General features: G+C 43.0%; 1 protein-coding gene across 1 annotated transcript in view; it reads left to right on the plus strand.

The window, feature by feature from the left end:
• The window catches only part of arhgap20 (Rho GTPase activating protein 20), a 98719-nt gene extending 87378 nt beyond the window's left edge, over window positions 1-11341 (plus strand). The window contains exons 13-15 of the mRNA XM_055637002.1: window positions 2189-2378; window positions 6613-6730; window positions 8468-11341. Of these exons, the coding sequence (XP_055492977.1) occupies window positions 2189-2378; window positions 6613-6730; window positions 8468-10251 (2092 nt within the window). The 3' untranslated portion in view covers window positions 10252-11341. The remainder of the gene's footprint in view (window positions 1-2188; window positions 2379-6612; window positions 6731-8467) is intronic.
• The last annotated feature ends 11382 nt before the right edge of the window (window positions 11342-22723 follow it).

The raw sequence follows: 22723 nt of genomic DNA on the forward strand, positions 1-22723 counted from the left end.
TGAATTTATTATGGGGAACAAGGAAATAGCAGATGAGTTGAACAGGTACTTTGGATCCGTCTTCACCAAGAAGGACACAAACAATCTTCCTGATGTACTACTGGCCAGAGGATCTGGGGTGACTGATGAACTGAAGGAAATCCACATTAGGCAGGAAATGGTGTTGGGTAGTCTGATGGGACTGAAAGCTGATAAATCCCCAGGGCCTTATGGCCTGCAGCCCAGGGTACATAATGAAGTGGCTCTAGAAATCATGGATGCATTCGTGTTCATTTTCCAATGTTCTATAGATAGAATCGGTTCCCATGGATTGGAGCCAGTGGATGTAGTGTACCTGGACTTTCAGAAAGCATTTGATAAGGTCCCACATCGGAGATTAGTGGGAAAATTAGGGCACATGGTATTGGGAGTAGAGCTGACATGGATAGAAAATTGGTTGGCAGACAGGAAACAAAGAGTAGGGATTAACGGGTCCCTTTCAGAATGGCAGGCAATGACTAGTGGGGTACCGCGAGGCTCGGTGCTGAGACCGCAGCTATTTACAATATACATCAATGATTTAGATGAAGGGATTCAAAGTAAGATTAGTAAATTTGCAGATGACACAAAGCTGGGTGGCAGTGTAAACTGTGATGCTATGAGAATACAGGGTGACTTGGACAGGTAACTAAAACAGGAAGGCAGATTATTATCTAAATAGTGTCAAGTTGGGAAAAGGGGAAGTACGACATGATCTGGGGGTCCTTGTTCATCAGTCAATGAAAGTAAGCATGCAGGCGCAGCAGGCAGTGAAGAAAGCGAATGTCATGTTGGCCTTCATAACAAGAGAAGTTGAGTATAGGAGCAAAGAGGTCCTTCTGCAGTTTACATAGGCCTATTGAGACCACACATGGAGTATTGTGTGCAGTTTTGGTCCATTAATTTGAGGAAGGACATTCTTGCTACTGAGGGAGTGCAGCGTACGTTCACAAGGTTAATTCCTGGGTTGGCGGGACTGTCATATCCTGAGAGAATGGAGCGGCTGGGCATGTATATTCTGGAATTTAGAAGGTTGAGAGGGGATCTTAGTGAAACATATAGGGTTATTAAGAGTTTGGACACGCTAGAGGCAGGAAACATGTTCCCGATGTTGGGGGAGTCCAGAACCAGGGGCCTGTAGCGTTACCAAACATGGTGATTAAACAGCTGCTTTATTCAGACATTACATGGTTGGCTTACATGTTAGTTTGGTCCTCTAACATATTGATTCATTCAGTTATTGCTGCTGCTGAGCGAGGGTGTTGCCTCGAGCTCAGCAACCTGTCGACTCATGATCTCAAGGTGAGATCTCCTTATATAGCACACTACGCCCCTAAACCCATGACATCACATGACAGCCCTCGTAACCACTGACGAGGGTTCGACCGTAAGTGGTCTGACTATCAGCTGACGCCACTGGCCACAGTTTAAGAATAAATGGTAAGGCACTTAGAACAGAGATGAGGAAACACTTTTTCACACAGAGAGTTGTGAGTCTGTGGAATTCTCTGCCTCGGAGGCCGGTGGAGGCCGGTTCTCTGGATACTTTCAAGAGGGAGCTTGACAGAGCTGTTAAAGGTAATATGGGGAGAAGGCATGAATGGGGTACTGATTGTAGATGATCAGCCATGATCACATTGAATGGCAGTGCTGCCTCGAAGGGCCGAATGGCCTACTCCTGCACCTATTGTCTAGTTGTGGATAGGTTGGTTCACTTGACTCAGTGGGCTGAAAGTTCTGTTTCCATGCTGTATCTTTCAGTTAATCAATCAATCAATAGCATACACTGGTGTTGTTCCCAATACAGTGACTCATGTTACATGTGCACCTATGTCAAGTTGGAAGCACATTTGCACAATGTTGCTCAAATAATAGATATTATCAGTTCCATGGGTCTGTGCCTCTATTCTCACCACAAAAGGACAAACTGTCTGTCCACTTCACAAAAAGAGCAGTTGTATACCCATTAAACTATAACACCATCAACTCCAATGTAATTCTAAAAGCATTCAATATCAGATACATATGTTTACTTCAAATTAAGAGTGTTTATGAATGATCTATACAAGGGGAAATTACAAGTAAGGCTGATGCTTCCTGCCTTCCCTTAAGGAACAATGTCAACCAATGAGTGTTTCAGTTTTTTGTTTTAAATTATTATTTTTCTCAGATTGCTGGTCCAGCTCCCAAAACTGAATGTCTTCCTCCTGCACTATGTGTTTGGAGTCCTTCACAAAATCGAGCAGCAGGCTGAGAAAAACCAAATGAACGCCTTTAACTTGGCCGTCTGCATCGCGCCCAGCATCCTGTGGCCCTCCACACCCAGCAGCCCCGAAACAGAGTGCAAGTCAACAAAGAAGGTGAGAGGCTGTTGCTGGCAACAGTTGGGTAATCACAAGGTGCTGGGCAAAATGTCAAAAAACACGTTGTACATTCAACATGGAAAACATTGGATGATCTTTACCAAGCTCGTAGCCTCTGCAAGCATTTGTTGCCTTGCACCTCCTATGCGCAATTTAAATGGATGACATTTACTTGCAAGTAGCATAGTCACATGCAGCAGAAAAGGTTGATTCGCTATTAGTGTTAAGAAAATGGGAGGAAAGGAGAAAACTGATTTCAGGGGGAAATTTTCAATTTATGCTTCAATCCAAATATTGAAGGAATGCACTAAGTGTTCATAGTAGATGTGACCTGGTGCTTCGTAGACAAGACTGGGACCACTTCAATTATCAAATATGCCATTAGCTACTTTGGAATGAATAGTAGTAGATAGCCTTGGTGTAACCTCAGCCCAGAAATTGGATGTGAGATAATTGGCTGAGATTCCCAATATCTATTCAATATTGGTTGAGGGGTGGTATAGGAGTAAGAGAGAGGAGTGCGTGCATGTGTCTGTGAGTCCGTAGCTGCAATTGTGCATCTATAGGTAGGAGTATCCTTGTGTAAGTTGAGGATACAAAATTATATTTCCCTTTTTGTCTTCACTGCTTGATGGGCTCAAAGCCAAGCCACCTGAGTGTCAGACTCTTGCAATAACTTGTACCCTAGCATTAGTCAATATTTCCCAGCATGGCCATGCTGAAAGATAAAATTAAGAAAATTATAACACTCTTTAAGCCTGCCGCTCTTTAGTAAGAAACCAAAACCAAACCAAAGCAGAATATGTTATGCCAGTGAATTGGAATAAAGAGTCACTTTAAGATTGTTGCAATTCTGTTCTAATTGTCCAAGACCAATTCACTGCTCCCACATCACTTTACAAGCACAGAGCGCGATGGTGGTGCAATTGTTAATCACGGGGCAACCAAGTTCAAATCATACCATGGCAGCAGAGAAAACTACATTTTGTGAGCAATTTGGAATTAAGAAACTAATTTGTTATGATCATCACGTTACTGATTGTGGTGGATTTGCCTTCAGAGGAGGAAATCGGATGACTGAACACTCACCTGATGCCTGATGAAGTGCGGCACAGTGGCGCAGCAGTAGAGTTGCTGCCTTACAGTGCCAGAGACCCGGGTTCGATCCTGATCAGATCCGGAGTTTGTATGTTCTTTCTGTGACCACTTGGGTTTTCTCCGGATGCTCCAGTTTCCTCCTACACTCCAAAGACGTGCGGGTTTGTAGGTTAATTGGCCTCAGTAAAAATTGTAAATTGTAGGATAGTGTTAGTGTACGGGGTGATCGCTGGTCGGCACGGACTCGGTGAGCTGAAGGGACTGTTTCCACGCTGTGTCTCTAAAGTCTAAAATAATATCCTCACAGTGTCCGACGTATATGTGGTTTCAGAGCCATCAACGTGATTAACTCTGATAGCAGTTTTTAGTGCAAGAGCATTTTGGGTTTGGAATAGATGCTGGGCTTGCCAACAATAGCCAGATTCTGAAAAATTAATATCTAAAAAATACTTCTCTGCTTTAATGGCACAGGGCCAGTCCTTAAATCCTAGGTCAGTCACAGCTCAGTTGGCAGGTTGTAGCTTTTGTGGGTTTAAATTCCACTCCAGTGACTTGAACGCTGAAATGTAGACAGAAACTGCATTGCATCTGGGAGGGGGTGAGTGCTACTTGGAGGGGCCTTAAAACTAGGACATTCACTGCTCTCTTGGGTGGCTGCAAAAGTTTCAATTATTTTGAAAAACAGCCGTTATCTCTTGCACAGCACCAAAATTGATCAGGAATTTCACTACTCCAATAATACACATTTCATATTGGGAGCTTTCAGTGTGTAAATTAGCTGTGGTATTTCCTACCTAACAACAGTGACATTTCAAAAGAACTTAGTTGTCTGTAAGGTACTTGGCATGTCATGATTGGGACGTGAAAGGTGCAATATAAATACGTCTTGCTTTACGTACTAAAGATCTAATAATGCTATAATAGGAGAAGTGTAATAATTCAACGTGATGGCCTTATCCGATCCCCTCCCCTTTCCGCCTTCCGCAGAGACTGCTCCTCCCGCAACTCCCTGGTTCACACCTCCCTATGCACCCAAACCACTCACTCGTCAGGTGCTTTCTCCTGCAGCCACAGGAGATGTAACACCTGTCCTGATACCTCCTTCTTCACATCCATCCAGGGACCCCAGCAATTCTTCCAGGTGAGACAGAGGTTCACGTGCACCATCACTGCATTCGGTGTTCCCGATGTAGCCTCCTTTACATTGGCAAGACAAAGCGTAGATTTAATTCTGATGCTATGACCTCTAGTCCTCGACTCTATCACTAGTGGAAACATCCTCTCCACATCCACTCTATCCAAGGCTTTCACTATTCTGTATGTTTCAATGAGGTCACCCCTCATTCTTCTAAACTCGGGTGTGTACAAGCCCAATGCTGACAAACGCTCACCATAGGTTAACCTACTCAATCCTGGGATCATTCTTGTAAACCTCCTCTGGACCCTCTCCAGAGCCAGCACATCCTTCCTCAGATATGGTGCCCACAATTGCTCACAATACACTCTACTCTGCCTAGCGGAGTTGGTCCTCACCCTCAACAAGTCCAAGGCGTAGCTATGGGCACCCACATGGGCCCCAGCTATACCTGCCTCTTTGTAGGGTACGTTGAACAATCCCTGTTCCAGGCGTACATAGGCCCTATCCCTGAACTCTATCTCCATTACATTGATTACTGCATCGGTGCTACCTCCTGCACCAAGCAGAACTCATGGACTTTATCAAGTTCACCACTAATTTTCATCCTGCACTCAAATTTGCTTGGACCATCTCCGACACCTCCCTCTCCTTTCTTGATCTTACAGTCTCCATCACAGGAAATAGAAATCTGAAAAGGGTCTTGACCTGAAAAGTCACCCATTCCTTCTCTCCAGAGATGCTGCCTGTCCCGCTGAGTTACTCCAGCATTTTGTGTCTATCACAGGAAATAAGACTATTGACTGACGTCTATAACAAACCCACTGACTGCCACAACGATCTGGATTACACTTCTTCCCACCCTGCTTCCTGCAAAGACTCTATGTCCTACTCCCAATTCCTCAGTCTACGCCACAAGGTAGATGAGGTGTTCCATACTAGAACATCCAAGATGTCCTCATTCTTTAGGGAACTGGGGTTCACCTCTCCCATCATAGATGAGGCCCTCAATCGTGTCTCCTTGGTACCCCGCAGCTCTGCTCTTGCTCCCTCTCCCCCTTTATTGCCATTCTTTGTCTTCTGCCATCCAGCCAACCTGTTATGCATGCTAGTATCTGCCCTTTCATACCGTGGCCTCTCATCTTCCTAAGCAGCCTTTGTGTGGCACCTTATCAAAGGCTTTCTGAAAATCTAAGTAAACAACATCTACTGACTCAAAGGAGAGTCAGTAGATGTTGTTTACTTATATTTTGCTATTTACTTTACTCCTGCTAATTCTTCAAAGAATTCCAGCAAATTTGACAAGCAAGACCTCCCCTTCACAGAGCCATGCTGACTTCAGCCTATTTCATCATGAACATCTTACCCCGTAACCTCATCCTTTATAATAGTCTATAATCTTACCAACCACTGGTCACACTAACCGGCTTATAATTCCCACTATTCTGCCTTGCCTTTTTGTGCAGCAGGGTAATATTGGCAATTTTCCAATCATCTGGGACCACTCCTGACTCTAGTGATTCCTGAAATATCACTATCAATGCCTCCACAATCTCTAAAGCCACCTCCTTCAGAACCCCAGGGGGCAGTCCATCCTAGCTCACATTTTGAGGATTCAAAACCATGAGATGCAATCTTAATGTTCATGTGGTCCAATTGCTTTGGGATTCTGAGTACCTGTATTTCCAAGCACGCTGACTACAAATATGTTTCCAAGAATTATCTGCTTGTTTTTGTTGAGTTCTACTGGCGGAGAATGCGGGGATTAACAGCACTTGGCATCTTCCTGTGCCAAGCTTCATGTTGTGGTCTGGAGGGATGGGCCACATCTGCAGCAATACCTTCCCTCTGGCTAGAAAAGCCAGAACCATTGTACTATGGCTCCATACATCTGCTCCATGTCCTGCTGTTTGCTGTAAATACAAAGTGTGTGGGGCTCCAGCCAGAGGGTTGGAATTTTACAATAATGAAGTCACACTGGCCTTTCTCCTTCTCCAGGTTGCCTTGTTTGTGCAGTTTTTAATTGAAAACTGCTCCAGGATTTTTGGAGATAACTTCACTTCTCTCTTTGAAGCATTATCATCAAAAAGGTTTGGGAGTAGAGATGATGGTTCAGGTATGGAAATTGTTATTACGTAAACGTAGAATGTAGAACAGTGCAGCACAAGAACAGGCCCTTCAGTCCACAAAGACCAACTCTTGCCTGCCTGCACATAATCCACATTCCCCCATTTCCTGCATATCCATGTGCCCATCCAAATGTCTCTCAAATGTCACCTTCATATCTGCCATAACCACCACCCCCCAGCAGCACCTTCCAGGCACCCACCACCCTTTGTGTAAAATAATTTACCCCGCACATCGCCTTTAAACTTTGCTCCCTCTCACCTTAAAGCTATTTCCATCCAGGGGAAATGATTCTGGCTGTCTACACTATCTATACATATCATCATTTTGTATATTTCTATCAGACTTCCACGCAACCTCCGGCATTCCAGAGAAAACAGTCCAAAGCTGTCCAACCTCTCCCTGGAGCTAATACCCGTTAATCCAGGCATCATAGATTAGTAAGCGTGTCAAAGGTTATAGAGAGAAAGCAGGAGAATGGGATGGAGACGGTAAAATAAATCAACCAGGATTGAAAAGCGGAGTAGACTCAATGGGCCAAATGGTCTAATTCTGCTCCTATGACATGAACTTCATTCTGGTAAACCTCTTCTGCACCCTTACCAAAGCCTCCACATCCTTCCTGTACACAATATTTCAAATGAAGCCTAACCGAGCTCCTATAAAGCTGCATCATGATTTCTTGATTCTAGTACTCAAACAATATTTAAATTTTAAATGTAGAATTCTCACTCAGACCAACAGATACAATTATTACCATGATGGCATGAACCTATTTCAATTTTGAAGGATTGTTTCTTTCACCAAACTACCTCAATGACAAGTATCCACCATTACCCACTGCAATTGTATTTTACTCATGTAGGAAATATGACTTCTACTGTTAATCTAATCTGCAACAAGTTCCCCAATGATGGTGAGCATTGAAATTAACCAAGTTGAATTGTAACAAAGCTGAAGAAATAACATCACGAATGTTCCATAAATCTTTCATTAGTTGCAAATTGCTTTGGGACATTACTGGATGAGAAAAGTATAATGCATAATACATATTTTAGTTTTCTTTATTTGTTTAAATCCAATATTGTTAGGGAAAATATTTTATCAAAGAATTTCAAGGTCAGAAACAATGCGGTAATATTGATGGTAGCAAATTGTAATGGGGAGCATTGAAATACCACAGGCTGCAGAATTAGGAATATAATGTGTAATATAATGAAGATTATTAATTAACTGAAGATTATTAATAACAAAGAAAGAGAAAAGATCTTTGAATGGGGCATATAAATTGTTTCCTGAGCAATTGCATGAGGTGGCGCAGAGGTAAAGTTACAACCAGCAACAGCACCAGAGTCCTGGGTTTGATCCTGACCTCAGGTGCTGTCTGTACGGTGCTGTCTTGTATGCTCCCCTGGTGACCACATGGGTTTTCTCCAGGTGCTCTGGTTTCCTCTCACATTCCAAAGACGTGCAAATTTGTAGGTTAACTGGTTTCTGTAAATTCTCCATAGCCTGCAGGATAGAACTAGTGTATGGGGTTGGTGTGGACTTGTTTACACGCTGTATCTCCAAACTAAACAAAACAATTAAAATAATATAAATTAGAGTGAGAAATATAATGAAGAAATGGAAGGGTAGCGCTATCTACTAAACAGGGTCTAGATTATCAATTGCAGTAATGCTGTTACAGAATAGCGAGACAAAATTGTGTGATGCTTTTTTGCAGATCTCCATTCATTTCAAATGCATGACTCCTCTTACAACAGTCTGGAAAATGAGCTCAATGATGAAACCGACTACACTCTAATGACAAAACGAAGCCAAGAAAATAGAAGCAGGGATTCGGTTCTGTCCTGGAGTGACTGTGATCTTGACCACCCCGAGGATGAGGCAGTTAGTGTAAAGGTTCCGCCGACAATTAAGTCATTGCAAATTCCTTCTGCTTGCCTGAGGGGAAGTATGGTTTGCCAGTTCACAAAAGATGCCCTCCTGGAATCCAATGGTTCGGGTTACTCGACTTGCGAGAGGTTGACAGTCCCCAGAAGACACAGGAGGAGCTCTGAACCCAATATAGTTCCTCCGACCTCACAGTTCGCCCAGCCACGCCAGATTCACACCACTGTAATCCGCAAGACTAGCTGTGATGCCGTCCTGAGACAGACAGCCGAGGACTGCATTGATCAGCTACAAATGCTGCAGATGGGGGGGCAGAAATTCACAAAACAAAGTGTAAGAATGAGTGCTGATTTGGGTGAGTCCAGAAAAGGTGGCCGTAAATCAGATCGAAAGGGATCATCGAGTGGTGGCCAACATCGGCCACCTCCTCCCCTTAAAATTAATGTCTCTTCCGTAACCAGCAGTTCCCAGTCCAGTCCCTCTTCTCCAGGCACTCCACTCTCAACATCCCCAATGAGTTCATGTGACAGTGTTTTTTCACACAGTGCAGAATATTTTGTGTTCAGTTCAAGGGAGACTCCCTCTGCATTTTGTAATACCACTCGGCCGCAGAAAGGCCAACTAGTGAGGCCAACTAGCCCCAGAGGCCAACTAGCTTCTGGACACCTGCTCACTGGATATTGTCCAGCTTCCCGCTCGGCTGCACAAGACCAACACGAGAGGTCAGCCAGTGCGACAGAGGATAGCTCTACCTGCATCACTGGGAAGAGCCCAGTCAATAAATGGAGAAAAGAAAGTGGAACTTGCACGCTGAGGAAAAGGGGGAAAGACGGAAAGCTTGACGGCAAAAGTGATTCATCCTGTGAAGGAAATGGAGAGTTACCTGAATCGGAAGGTATGGTTCAAAATATGGATAAAAGCCAATCTGTAGATTCTCCGTCTGATCAGGAGGGAGCTAGGTCACCGCTGCCTAATCTGGCTGCAAAAGAGAAAGGATTGGTGGTCGGGCCTTTGCGACCTTTATTTCACCCTGATTCACAACAATTCACAAGCAGATCCATTACTTGCGGTTTTCCTTTGACGAGCACCGCCAACAAGGCTTTTCCGGGACAGAGTGAGCTTTATCAGATTCCTCAGACTGTTTTTTATGGGCAGAATTCGTCGTTATGTTCTCAGTCAAAACCATGTCAGCAGTCATCGCCTTCCAAGACGGGTATAAGTTTTGGGCCAAGCACGTCCGATGGACACTCGACTGAACGGCTTCCTTGTGCCCATTGTGAGTATCGCAACCCCGGCGAGAGTTCCAGCAATGCCGGGGTGTCCGAGAAAGAGGGTGGGACGTCCCAGGGAAAGAAACTGTTCCCATCCGAGCGCAGACCCCACACAGCCGTGTGGGAACTCAGCAGCGGGCACTCTGAGACTCTCTCCAGCAGCGCAGTGCAAGTAGTTGAGGATTACTTTTTCCAAAATGACTCAGAGAACTGTTTGATAACAACACAAGAAGTGACTAGAGCTGTGATTCAGAACAAAAAAGAGTGGCAAAAACAGTGGTGCGCCAATCCAAAATTGGAAGACTTTGACCAGGTGTTTTTCTCAGAAGAGTCTTATGTGTAATACTCTGTTGGAAATATTGTCATTATTTATTTCCAAAACGTACTTAGAAATGAGTTAACCTTGAGACAATTAGCGCTAGCTTCTAATCTTTTTAGAATATCGATTTAACAGTCCAAATAGTTGTTGACACATTTTTGACAAATGTCAAAGTTTGTATTTTACAATTGTGCTGAATAATACATATAAATGTCCACTGAAGAGCTAAAATGTATCCACTTCTGATTTAACAGAAATAATTTCTATAAATCAACTATGATGCTCTAAATCTCCAAACTGCTAAACACAGGTATCAAGGAGCTGCCCCAGCTATTGTGCCTGGCTGACATTATCTGACAACATTAAGGGTTATCAACTGCCCTGTATTTTAAGGTAACCATTTAGTTAAACATATTCTTGATTGTCCCATCTGATTTTGCCATGGGACATCATTATTTTCTTGTGGCTGATAACAAGACTGTGTTAGCAATTCCCTGAGTAGCCCCAGCACTATAACACTCTTGTAAGCATCCAATTTATTGCGAATCAAGAAGCCTTAAACCAGATAAAGATGAGGGGAGGCCTGGAGGCAGGAAGACTTGAGTTGCTTAATATTTTAGTTATCAACATTGCAGCCTTATCAACATGACCTGCTTTGTTGACTGCAAGTTATACCCTTAGTACTTCACAGCAGTAGAATGAGATTGACGGGGAAAAATAGAGCAGCCATGAGCCGTGGGCAGCGCAGTGGTACAGCTCGCAACACCAGACAACCGGGATCGATCCTGGCTACAGATGCTGTCTGTCTGTGCGGAGTTTGCACATTCTCCCTATAACCGCGAGGGTTTTCTCTGGGTGCTCCGGTTCCCTCCCACCTTCCAAAGACATTCAGGTTTGTAGGATAATTGACTTCTGTAACAATTGCCCCTAGTGTGTAGGATGCAAAAGTGGGATAACAGAACTAGTGTATGGATGATCGATGGCCAGTGTGGACTTGATGGGCCGAAGGGGCTGTTTCTACGCTGTATTTCTAAACTAATAACTAAACTAAAAGTACATGTGCCCATGGAGCTGATTTGGTTTATGTTATTGTGTTTAAGAAGGAACTGCAGATGCTGGAAAATTGAAGGTACACAAATATGCAATAGGGTCTGAAGAAACTCAGCGGGTGCAGCAGCATAGAAACATAGAAACATAGAAATTAGGTGCAGGAGTAGGCCATTCGGCCCTTCGAGCCTGCACCGCCATTCAATATGATCATGGCTGATCATCCAACTCAGTATCCTGTACCTGCCTTCTCTCCATACCCTCTGATCCCCTTGGCCACAAGGGCCACATCTAACTCCCTCTTAAATATAGCCAATGAACTGGCCTCAACTACCCTCTGTGGCAGAGAGTTCCAGAGATTCACCACTCTCTGTGTGAAAAAAGTTCTCCTCATCTCGGTTCTAAAGGATTTCCCCCTTATCCTTAAGCTGTGACCCCTTGTCCTGGACTTCCCCAACATCGGGAACAATCTTCCTGCATCTAGCCTGTCCAACCCCTTAAGAATTTTGTAAGTTTCTATAAGATCCCTTCTCAATCTCCTAAATTCTAGAGAGTATAAACCAAGTCTATCCAGTCTTTCTTCATAAGACAGTCCTGACATCCCAGAAATCAGTCTGGTGAACCTTCTCTGCACTCTATGCAGCGAAGGAAATAGGCAACATTTCGGGCCGAAACCCTTCTTCAGACTGATCTTAGAAGGAACTGCAGATGCTGGAAAATCAGTCTGCAGAAGGGTTTCGGCCCGAAGCGTTGCCTATTTCCTTCGCTCCATAGATGCTGCTGCACCCGCTGAGTTTCTCCAGCATTTTTGTGTACCTTTGGTTTATGATACTACTGGTTCTCCCCAATTTTGGGGCTCGGCTCACACAGAGTACCAGGGCCAGATGTGGTCCATCTTATCCAGTCGTCCATCTCCAGAACCCCGGGCAATGGCGTACCCACCCAAAGGGCTCACACACTGATTATAGCAATTATGGCATTGGTCCTGGAATCAATCATCATATTGGGACCAGTCGCTGAGCCTGACACCAGACCTTTCAAGAGTCCCTCTGAGATAGATGTGTAGGAAGGAACTGCAGATGCTGGTTTAAACCGTAGACTCTGAAGAAGGGTCTCGACCCGAAACATCACCTATTCCATCTCTCTAGGGATGCTGCCTGTTCCGCTGAGTTACTCCAGCTTTTTGTGTCTACTTAACCTACCTGATCTCCCGGTTGCTCAGCATTGTAACTCCCCCTCCTATTCCCAATCTGACCTTTCTGTCCTGGGCCTCCCCCATTGTCAGAGTGAGGCCCAGCGCAAATTGGAGGAACAGCGCCTCATATTTTGCTTGGGTAGCTTACGCCCCAGCGGTACGAACATTGACTTCTCTAACCTCAAATAGCCCTTGCTTTCCCTCTTTCTCCATTCCCTCACCCTTCCCAGTTCTCCCACCAGTCTTACTGTCTCCGACTACATTCTATCTCTGTCCCACCCCCTCCTCTGACATCAGTCTGAAGAAGGGTCTCGAACCGAAATGTCCTTCTCTCCAGAGATGCTGCCTGTCCCGCTGAGTTACTCCAGCATTTTGTGTCTACATAATGGTTCAGGGTGATGGATATTCTGATGGAGCATACCCTAAATAAAGGGGCTTAGATCAGAAATATTAACTATATTTGTCTGTCTATATTCTGGTTCAAAATACCTGTTTAAATGTAGTAATTGGAAAAGGAGAACAATTTGAAAATAAATAATCCCATAGGGTATGCAATAGGGTCTGAAGAAGGGTCTTGACCTGAAACATAACCTATTCATGTTCTCCAGAGATGCTGCCTCACCTGCTGAGTTACTCTAGCATTTTGGGTCCTTTTGATAGAGTATCAATCTGATTTTCATTGGTCAATTGAGGTTTGTGATGTCGATCCTTCACTTATTTCAAGTGAAGCTTCAAGGTGATACTATACCTTCACTTCCTCCCACAGCTGCCCAAAGTTTAGACGTGTTCTGCAATGTGGTGATGTTGATGACAGTTTCACATTTTATTTCATCTGAAAGATTTATTTACGTACATCTTGTTGGTTGAAATGTTGCTTTGGAACTGGCGTTTGTTACAGATTTTGAGCACTTTCTATTTTATCTCCTTAAGGGCCTGTCCCACTTTCACGACCTAATTCACGACCTCTGCCGAGTTTGCCCTTGACTCATACTCACAGCATGGACGTCATGAGGGCGTAGGAGGTCGTAGGTAGGTCGTAGCAGGCCGTGATGCTAGTCGTAGGTACTCGTGGCATCAAGTAGGTCGGGGCGTTTTTCTAGCCTGATGAAAAATGTCCACAAGTAAAAAAGGTCGTGAAAGTGGGTGGGACAGGCCCTTTACTCCTCTATTGAAGCACTTCTTATAATAAGATCAGATGTGTGATTGCATTGTTTGTTTAGTCACAAAGTTCCCTTGTTCTATTGACTGTTCACAGTTATATATAACACTGTATACTCTCCACTTTCTCTGCTCATTCCCGCGTCTTGGTTCCTGTACCTAACAGCCAATACTCTGACAGAAACAGAACTCATTAGACTGTGAAGTGGTGCAATACAGTGTATATACACTTAAATTAAGTACAGTGAAGGATTCACAAACATTTAAAGAGCAAACAACAATGTTTTAAAAGTTATATACTGTAACTCCAAGTTCACAATATTGTCACTGAAAAACACCTATTTTCTGCTCATTTTCTTTGTAATGTATAGTAAACAGCACAGTAAAAGTGGTATTTTATTATTTGCATCTATAAGCCAGAGGCCTCCAAACTTTTCAGCATGAGGGCAACATTATATATTTGGCACATTTTTGCAGGTCATAGGAAAAAATAAAGAAATGTCACACACCCACACAATCACACATTCATACTCACCCGCCCACCCACACACTCTCACCCACTCACACACTCACTCATGTTCAAACACACCCACCCACCCATACTCGCGCACGCACACCCACACACACTCACTCACATACCCACCCACACACTCTCACCCACCCACACACTCTCACTCATGTTCACACACACCCACCCACCCATACTCACGCACGCACACCCACACACACTCACTCACATACCCACCCACACACTCTCACCCACCCACACACTCTCACTCATGTTCACACACACCCACCCACCCATACTCACGCACGCACACCCACACACACTCACACACTCACTCACATACCCACCCACACTCACTCACACCCAGAGCCTTCACATCACCAGTTCCAGGCTCATTACCAGGTCCACAATCTTCACGATGCAGACAGCATGTGGTATGGCTTTGCTGGGTCCTAGTGCTCCTCCCCCCCCACGTGTTAAAGGCTTGCTGCGGGTCAGATAAAATCTCATGACGGGCCGGATGTGTCCCACGGGCCAAGGTTTGGAGACCCCTGGCCTAAGCTAATGTCAGCTTTACCATAAATTGACTGCATTCAAGGCATGCCAGTATTTTCCATTGAAGTGAGCTGGTCGCTCTGTTCAAATCTCCAATTGTGTTTGTATTAAAAAAAAACTCTCGCTTGGAGTGGATTGCCCTGAAAATGTACTCATAATCTCCAGTCTATTCTGAGGTCTAGGTTTATTATTGTCACATGTACCAAGGTACAGTGAAAAGCTTTGTTTTGGATGCTATCCACACAGATCAGATATACCAAACATAAATATAACTACTTCAAACTGAAATACAATGGATAGAGCAAAGGGGAAGATACAGGGTGCAGAATATAGTTCAATGGTGCTATATTTACGTATCAAAGAGATTTAGCAGAGCAGAGCAGAGCGATTGTACTAGACGGTAGTAGATCCTTCTCTGGGAAGAACATGCAAAGACTCGCCATGCTCCAGCGTCATCTTTCCCTTCTTTTGGTTTATTGATCCCAACTTATACAAAGGATTGGATGTTACTATTGACTTTGGTGTCCCCAATCAACAAGGGAGATAAATCAACCTCTTTTCCAATCGCTATGGCATGCCTATCTGCTGGAAACTTAGATGTGAACACATCATGTGAGGACATAACAGTAAACTTTAAACTTAAAAGCTACAAGATGGCGTGAAAGCATGGCGACTCTTTGTGTACTGCCTCAACATAATTAGGTCATAACTTTATGAAATAGAAGCAGAATTAGGCCAATCGGCCCATCGATACTACTTCGCCATTCAATCATAGCTGATCTATCTTTCCCTCTCAACCCTAGTTTCCTGCCTTCCCCGTAACCTTAGACACCCTTACTATTCAAGAACCTGCCAATCTCCGCTTTAACAATACCTAATGACTTAGCCTCCAGTCAATGAATTTCACAGATTCACCACCCTCCGGCTAAAGACGTTCCTCCTCTTCTCCTTTCTAAAGGTGTTTCCTTTTTATTCTGAGGCTATGGCCTCTGGCTGTAGACTCTCCTACTGGATGTGGAGAGCATGGGAGAACATGTTCTCCACATCCACTCTATCCAGGCCTTTCATTATTCATTATGTTTCAATAAGGTCTCCCCTCATACAGATCCAAAGTCATCAAACGCCCATCATACGTTAACCCAATCATCCCCGAGATCATTCCCGTAATCTACTATTCTTATACCTCAATCATGGCACTCTTGTACTTAGGTATGATACTGCTTATATACAGTAAGATTTTTACACAAAACAAAGAATTTCACTGTATCCAGGCGCACGTGACAATAAAGTACCCTTGAACTAGCTATAATATCCTCAACTCGCAGTTCGCATGTTGAAAATCATTGACAAGATTTGTAAATAACTTAACCATGGAAGTTACAAGGGAAAGCTCAAGCTGTTACTGTATAAAATACAATCCTACGCAAAAAGAAGGAAACTAAATTGAAGAATACTAGAGTTTTAATTTATTTGTGCCACACAAAGGAGAAATAACATGCTGGCTGAACATTCCATGATAAAGCAATTATTCCTCGGCATTATTATACTTCCATGCTTCAAGATACTTAAAAAAAAAATGTTAGTATATTAATTGACAATTTATTGTTATTGTTAAACAATGATTATTGGTCAGAAGTAATGCTTGTTTCAATAATGTTAACAAATCTGATTCATTCCACTGTTTAATGTGGCACATGGCAGACTGTGCATTTGGCAGATTTTAGCTTAGTGCTTGAATGCTGGTATTTACATGCTGTTATGCTAAAATTATTCTGCAGCTCAATGTTAGAACAACTATTGATAGCTTAGTATCCAAAACTTAAAGGAAAATTTACACAGGTGGGTGGACTGTTAAAATGCCATGTGAAACCTATCCATACCAAAGCTTCTGTATTTTGGGAGCTAGTTGGGAGCAAGCAAATGTTCCTATCAGAAAAAATGTATGTGCAAGAAAATGTTGCCCCCTCCATTTGCCCTTATTCAGTACTAACCTTCACTTTCAACTATAGGGACCTCCTTAATTTCCTCCCAACCACTTACCCAAGTTCTTGGGACAATTCCTCAATGTCTTTTGTCACAGTGCCCTGCTATTTCATATCCCAAACCCGTACATTGGCCGGCTGACAACAGTTTTAGAAGTAGAAACAAGGAACTGCTGATGCTGCTTTATGAAAGAGACACAATGTGCTGGAGTAACTCAGAGGGTCAGGCAGCAACTCCGGAGAACATGAATAGGTGATGTTTTGAGTCGGAAGCCTTATTCTTCCAACTGAAGAAGGGTCCTGACCCGAAACGTCACCTATCCATGTTCTCCAGAGATGCTGCCTGACCTGCTGAGATACATCTGTAGACCTGCAGAAGAAACAGACAGGAGATCCAACCGCTTTCACTTCATGTCCCTCAAAGTATAGACGCTGTCTATGCGCTTCGACTTCTACCTATATTCCATTTGATTTTGGTGACTTCAGTACATCCTTCTTAAGTCTAACTCTGCCTGATGACTACCTTGAACTGCTACCAGATCTTTAGTTGTCGCATTGGATAGAATTCCTCTGGTGTTTTGTATGATATTGTTGCATTTTAGTGAACATTAACTCGTACGAAACAGAGAATGTAACATTGAGATGTGGATGGTTTGGTTCTTAAATGGACATATGGGTTTGACACAGCCACTTTTTTATTCAATTTTGAAAATGTCCTGTGGCTAATGGGTAAATGTGATATTACATGACATTGTTTGCTTTCATTATTGCACTTAAAGCAACAGAACTAAGAATACTGTGCCTTCATAACATTACTGTGCTCAATGTTTGTTATAGATATAAAGACATATATGGAAAAGGCACTACTTTCTTATTTTAAATCTTTAGTGACAAATATACTCTTCCTTAAGTGTGTATATGTAATTTATTTATATAATAAAGGGAATATGAACTTCTTGAAAACACTTCATGTTTACATTTTTTACTTCCTTTAGAAGTTGGATTAACATATGGGGTCCATGTCGGAAGTATTTTTATTTGTAAATTTGTGAACTAAACAAGATTCTTGCACCAACTTTCACATATATGTAAATACACAAGATGTAAATACACCAATTTTGTTTAATTCACACGAGGTAAGGCTGTCAATGTTAGATTTTATGGTCAATCTGTAATTGCCCAGATGACGGCGGTACTGGGTCACCGACTCTAACTGCTGTGTTTTGTGTGATGAAGGTATTACCGCAGTCATGTCCAATGGCGAAGAGGGCACAAAAAAATAGCTGTGCTTATACTTACAACAGTTCATACTTGCAAAAGTAAAAACGAAAAATACAATCCCATTGCAAGAGTTTTCAATACGTTTGCCTGAGGGACGGGAGAATGGAAGGTAACAAAAACAGGAAATTAAATTCTGTTTGCAATGAGGAAACACTAAGTTGATTTATTCAAGATAAGTAACTGGGAAGCAATCACCAGGCAATGAGAAAGAGCGCTGAAATATGTAATCCACTATTCAGCATCAACAAAAAGTTTACGGCAGTGGTCCCTCTTGACATGGGCTCATGTTGTGTCTGTAATAAGTGTGGAAGTTAGAATGCAAAAGGAATAAGGCATTAACTGCAAAATAGAGATAAATTGCTGAATGAGAACTCTTTATCATAATCTAATAGCAAGGCACTGCAGATGCTGGTTTAGACCAAAGCATAATGCAAAGTGATGGAATAACTCCGCAGGTCAGGCAGCATTCAGCAAGTCTGAAGAAAGGTCCCGATGCAAGACGTCATCTATCCATGTCCTCCAGAAAAGCTGCCTGACCTGCTGAGTTACTCCAACACTGTAACTTTGTCATAATCTTATTATCTCAAAGCAACATCAAATTTACTAAATTCTTCTCCCCACAATCAGTCTGAAGAAGGATCCCGACCCAAAATGTCACCTATCCATGTTTAGTTTACTGATACGACGTGGAAACAAGCCCTTTGATCCACCGAGTCCAAGCCGAACATCTATAAACTCATATACTAGTTCTATGTTATCCCACTTTCGCATCCTAAACACTTGGGACAAAGCCAATTAACCTTCATCTTTGGAACGTGGGACAAAACCGGAGCACTCTGAGAAAACCCGCACGTTTACTGGGAAAATATACAAATTCCTCACAGAGAGCACCTCTGGTCAGGATCAAACCCAGGCCTCTTAACACTGTGAGGCAGCAGCTCTACTGCTGCGCCACTATCACCTTCAAATGTTCTTTAGGAATGCTGCCTGACCCACTGAGTTACTACAGCATTTTTTTGTCTTGTTTTGTAAACCAGCATCTGCAGTACCTGTTTCTACTCTATCAAATTTAGCATGCTTGTTTTCTGCTGTAGTTGGCAGCCAACTCCGCACAGCTGAGTTAGAATGAGCTGCATGGTGGCAGAGCTCTGCATTCCTACTCTGGTGCTTCAAACTCATCTTTTAATAGTCAAGTCAAGTTTATTTGTCACATACACATACGAGATGTGCAGTGAAATGAAAGTGGCAATGCTCGCGGACTTTTGTGCAAAAAGACAAACAACAAAACAAACTATAAACACAATCATAACACACACATATTCTTTTACATAATAAATAATGGAAGGAAAAACGTTCAGTAGAGTTAGTCCCTGGTGAGATAGGCGTTTACAGTCCGAATGGCCTCTGGGAAGAAACTCCTTCTCAACCTCTCCGTTCTCACCGCATGGCAACGGAGGCGTTTGCCTGACCGTAGCAGCTGGAACAGTCCGTTGCAGGGGTGGAAGGGGTCTCTCATGATATTGTTGGCTCTGGAGTTGCACCTCCTGATGTATAGTTCCTGCAGGGGGGCAAGTGAAGTTCCCATAGTGCGTTCGGTCGAATGCACTACTCTCTGCAGAGCCTTCTTGTCCTTGGCAGAGCAATTCCCAAACCAGGTGGTAATGTTCCCGGACAAGATGCTTTCCACCGCCGCTGCGTAGGAGCACTGGAGGATCCTCGGAGATTGAGGATCATATTGAGCAACACTGAGCAAACAGACGTTTTAAACTGCTGTAATGTTTTATTGATTTGCGGATTCATTTTGACAATATCCATAACGTGAAGTTAAAAGTTTGATGATGTCCAGATGGCATTTTACATAAATCTCAATATATTTAGAGATACGGCGCGGAAACAGGCCTTTCGGCCCACTGACAGCGGCAACCAGCGATCACCCTGTACATTAGCAACTATTGTACACACTTGGGACAATTTACAATTTTATCAAAGCCAATTAATTAATCTACATATTTGTACGTCTTTGGGAGCACCCGTAGAAAACCCACAGTCACAGGTAGAACGTACTAACTACGTACAGACAGCACCCGTAGTCACGATCGAACCCGGGTTTCTGGTGCTGTAAGGCAACAACTCAACTGCTGTGCCACTGTGCTGGCCAAAAGAGGGGCACCCGGATATGAGCCAGGGACCTCTTGTTCTGCAGTTAAATGCTCTACCACTGAGCTTTACCCCGATTCACTCATTCTAACTTTATACTCGTCAATGGAAATTTGACGGAAAACAATTTCTCTGCTAATTCTACAATAATGTGACTATATTGCCCGATGTTTATATTATAATCAAGAAATGCTGAAACCTGAAATAAAAATATATGCTTGAAACACTCCCAACATCAGTCTGAAGAAGGGTCTCGACCCAAAACGTCGCCCATTCCTTCTGTCCAGAGATGCTACTTGGTCCGCTGAGTTACTCCAGCACTTTAGTTCTTTAGTAACTTGTCAGTTTCTTTGTTGAACTAAATTAAGGCGCATGTTGTAATCAAAAGTGCTTGACAATTGGTTGGGAAGAAAGCCAAACTGTATGAAAGAGGTCTGCGCCTCAGCAGGTCAGGTGGTATCTGGAGAAAAAGAAATGGAGTTCACATTGGAGTAACTTCTGGAATTAGAATATATATTGCAGTAAGACACAAAATGCTGGAGTAACTCAGCTGGACAGGCAACATATATTGCAGTGATATGTCTTGGAATGGGAATTCAGTATCAGAAGTAATTAGCCTTATAATTCATTCTGGATAAAACTGATCATCTGACATGTGTGAATGATTAAACGCTGTGGCTACCTGCTCCTTCTCGAGGAAACAATTTTTATGATGGATGAGGGGTGGGAGATTGCAACCTTCATGTGGTCCACCCTGTTTCGACTAATGCAATCAATCTGACGTGCACAAACAAAAGATCAAATAGAGCAAGTTGTCCTACAACTTTAGGTCGTGCACACCGTACGCAAGAAGATGATGATGGATGAGAACAATTTAGCTGCAACCATTCACTGTACACATAATCATTGCTACCTGTGGGGCAAATTTTATCCCAGGGAATGGTGGGCTCCTGGAAACCACTGGCTGGGATGAAAGTGGAGGCAGATTCGATAGTGGCATTTAAGAGGCTTTGGATAGGTACATGGATATGCAGGGAATGGATTAAGTGCAGACAGGAGGTTAGTTTAACAGCATCATATTTGGCACAGACATGGGTGGGGATAGGTTCCTATGCCAATGTTGTAGTATTAAATGTACCTCATTCACTGACGATCTCTAAATCCAATATGGAATTAACAGGCTGTGGATGATAATTTCTTGTTTTCAATGGATTATTTCTTTCTGGAAATTGTGCTAGTAAACTTGCATTTCAATGATTAAAGAAAACTTTGTTAATTTTCTGATTGTCCAGAGTGCTATTGAATAGATCACTTCCTCCTCTCCAAGGACATGTGATAGTAGAAATAAGCCATTCGGCCCATCAAGTCTATCCCACCATTCAATCATGGTTGATCTATTCCTCCCTCCTAACCCCATTCTCCTTCCTTCTCCTCATAACCTCTGACACCTCTACTAATCAAAAATCTATCTATTTCTGCCCTAAAAATATCCACTGACTAGGCCTCCACAGTCGTCTGTGGCAAAGTATTCAACAGATTCCCCACTCTCTGACTAAATACATTTCTCCTCATCTCCTTCCTAAAAGACCGTCCTTTAATTCTGAGGCTACGACCTCTAATTCTAGACTCTCCCACCAGTGGAAACATCCTGTCCACATCCAGGTCTTCTTTAAACATAATGAAATATCTTTAATCATGCTACCAGGCAGCCTTCATGGTCATGTATATGTTACAACCCAACAGTATGAACATTGATGTGTAGGAAGGAACTGCAGATGGTGGTTTACACCTAAGATAGACACAAAATGCAGAGTAACTCAGCGGGACAGGCAGTGTCTCTGGATAGAAGTGGGCGATGTTTCGGGTTGAGACCCTTCTTCAGACTGAGAGTCAGGGGAGAGGGAGACAGAGGTAAGCAAGCGTGAGGTGTGAAAAATAGATATTAAAGGGGATGAGAATCATGGAAAATGTAGAATAGATCATTGTTAGCTAGGAGTTACCTTGTTCCAGTGTTGCTGACCACTAACGAAAATGAAAACTGCTACACAATCTGGCTGTTACTACTTCCTGGATTAAGCTGTTTAATTAACTTACATTATTGCATTGCAACGTCAGAAAGTGGGGAAATTAGCTCAATAACTCGGATTCAAAGTATGTCAAGGTATAGACGATTACTGCAGATGTGACTGAACTCCTGCTTGAGAATCAAGTGTGTTTAATTGTCATATGCACCAGCAATAGAACAATGACATGCTTACATGCAGCCTGTAAATACAATACACATAGATAATATATAATAAACAAAGTATCAATAAAGTAATAACTAATGCAAAAAAAAAAAACCCCAGTCCTTAGTGCAACCAAAGACTGCTCATAGTTCATAGTTAAGGTTCGTGCTTTGTTCTATTCAAGAGCCTGATATTTGTTGGGAAGAAATAATGTACTAGTGCACGGGTGATCGTTGTCGGTGTGGACTCAGTGGCCCCAAAGGCTTGTCTTCACGCTGTATCTCTAAACTAAACCCATTCTTGAACCTGGTGGGCACGGTTTTCGGCCTCCTATATCGTCTTCCTCATGGTAGGAGTGAAATTAGAACATCCCAGGGTGGTGTGG

The sequence above is a fragment of the Leucoraja erinacea genome, chromosome 6, assembly GCF_028641065.1.
Source record: "Leucoraja erinacea ecotype New England chromosome 6, Leri_hhj_1, whole genome shotgun sequence".
NCBI classification, from domain to species: Eukaryota; Metazoa; Chordata; class Chondrichthyes; order Rajiformes; family Rajidae; genus Leucoraja; species Leucoraja erinaceus.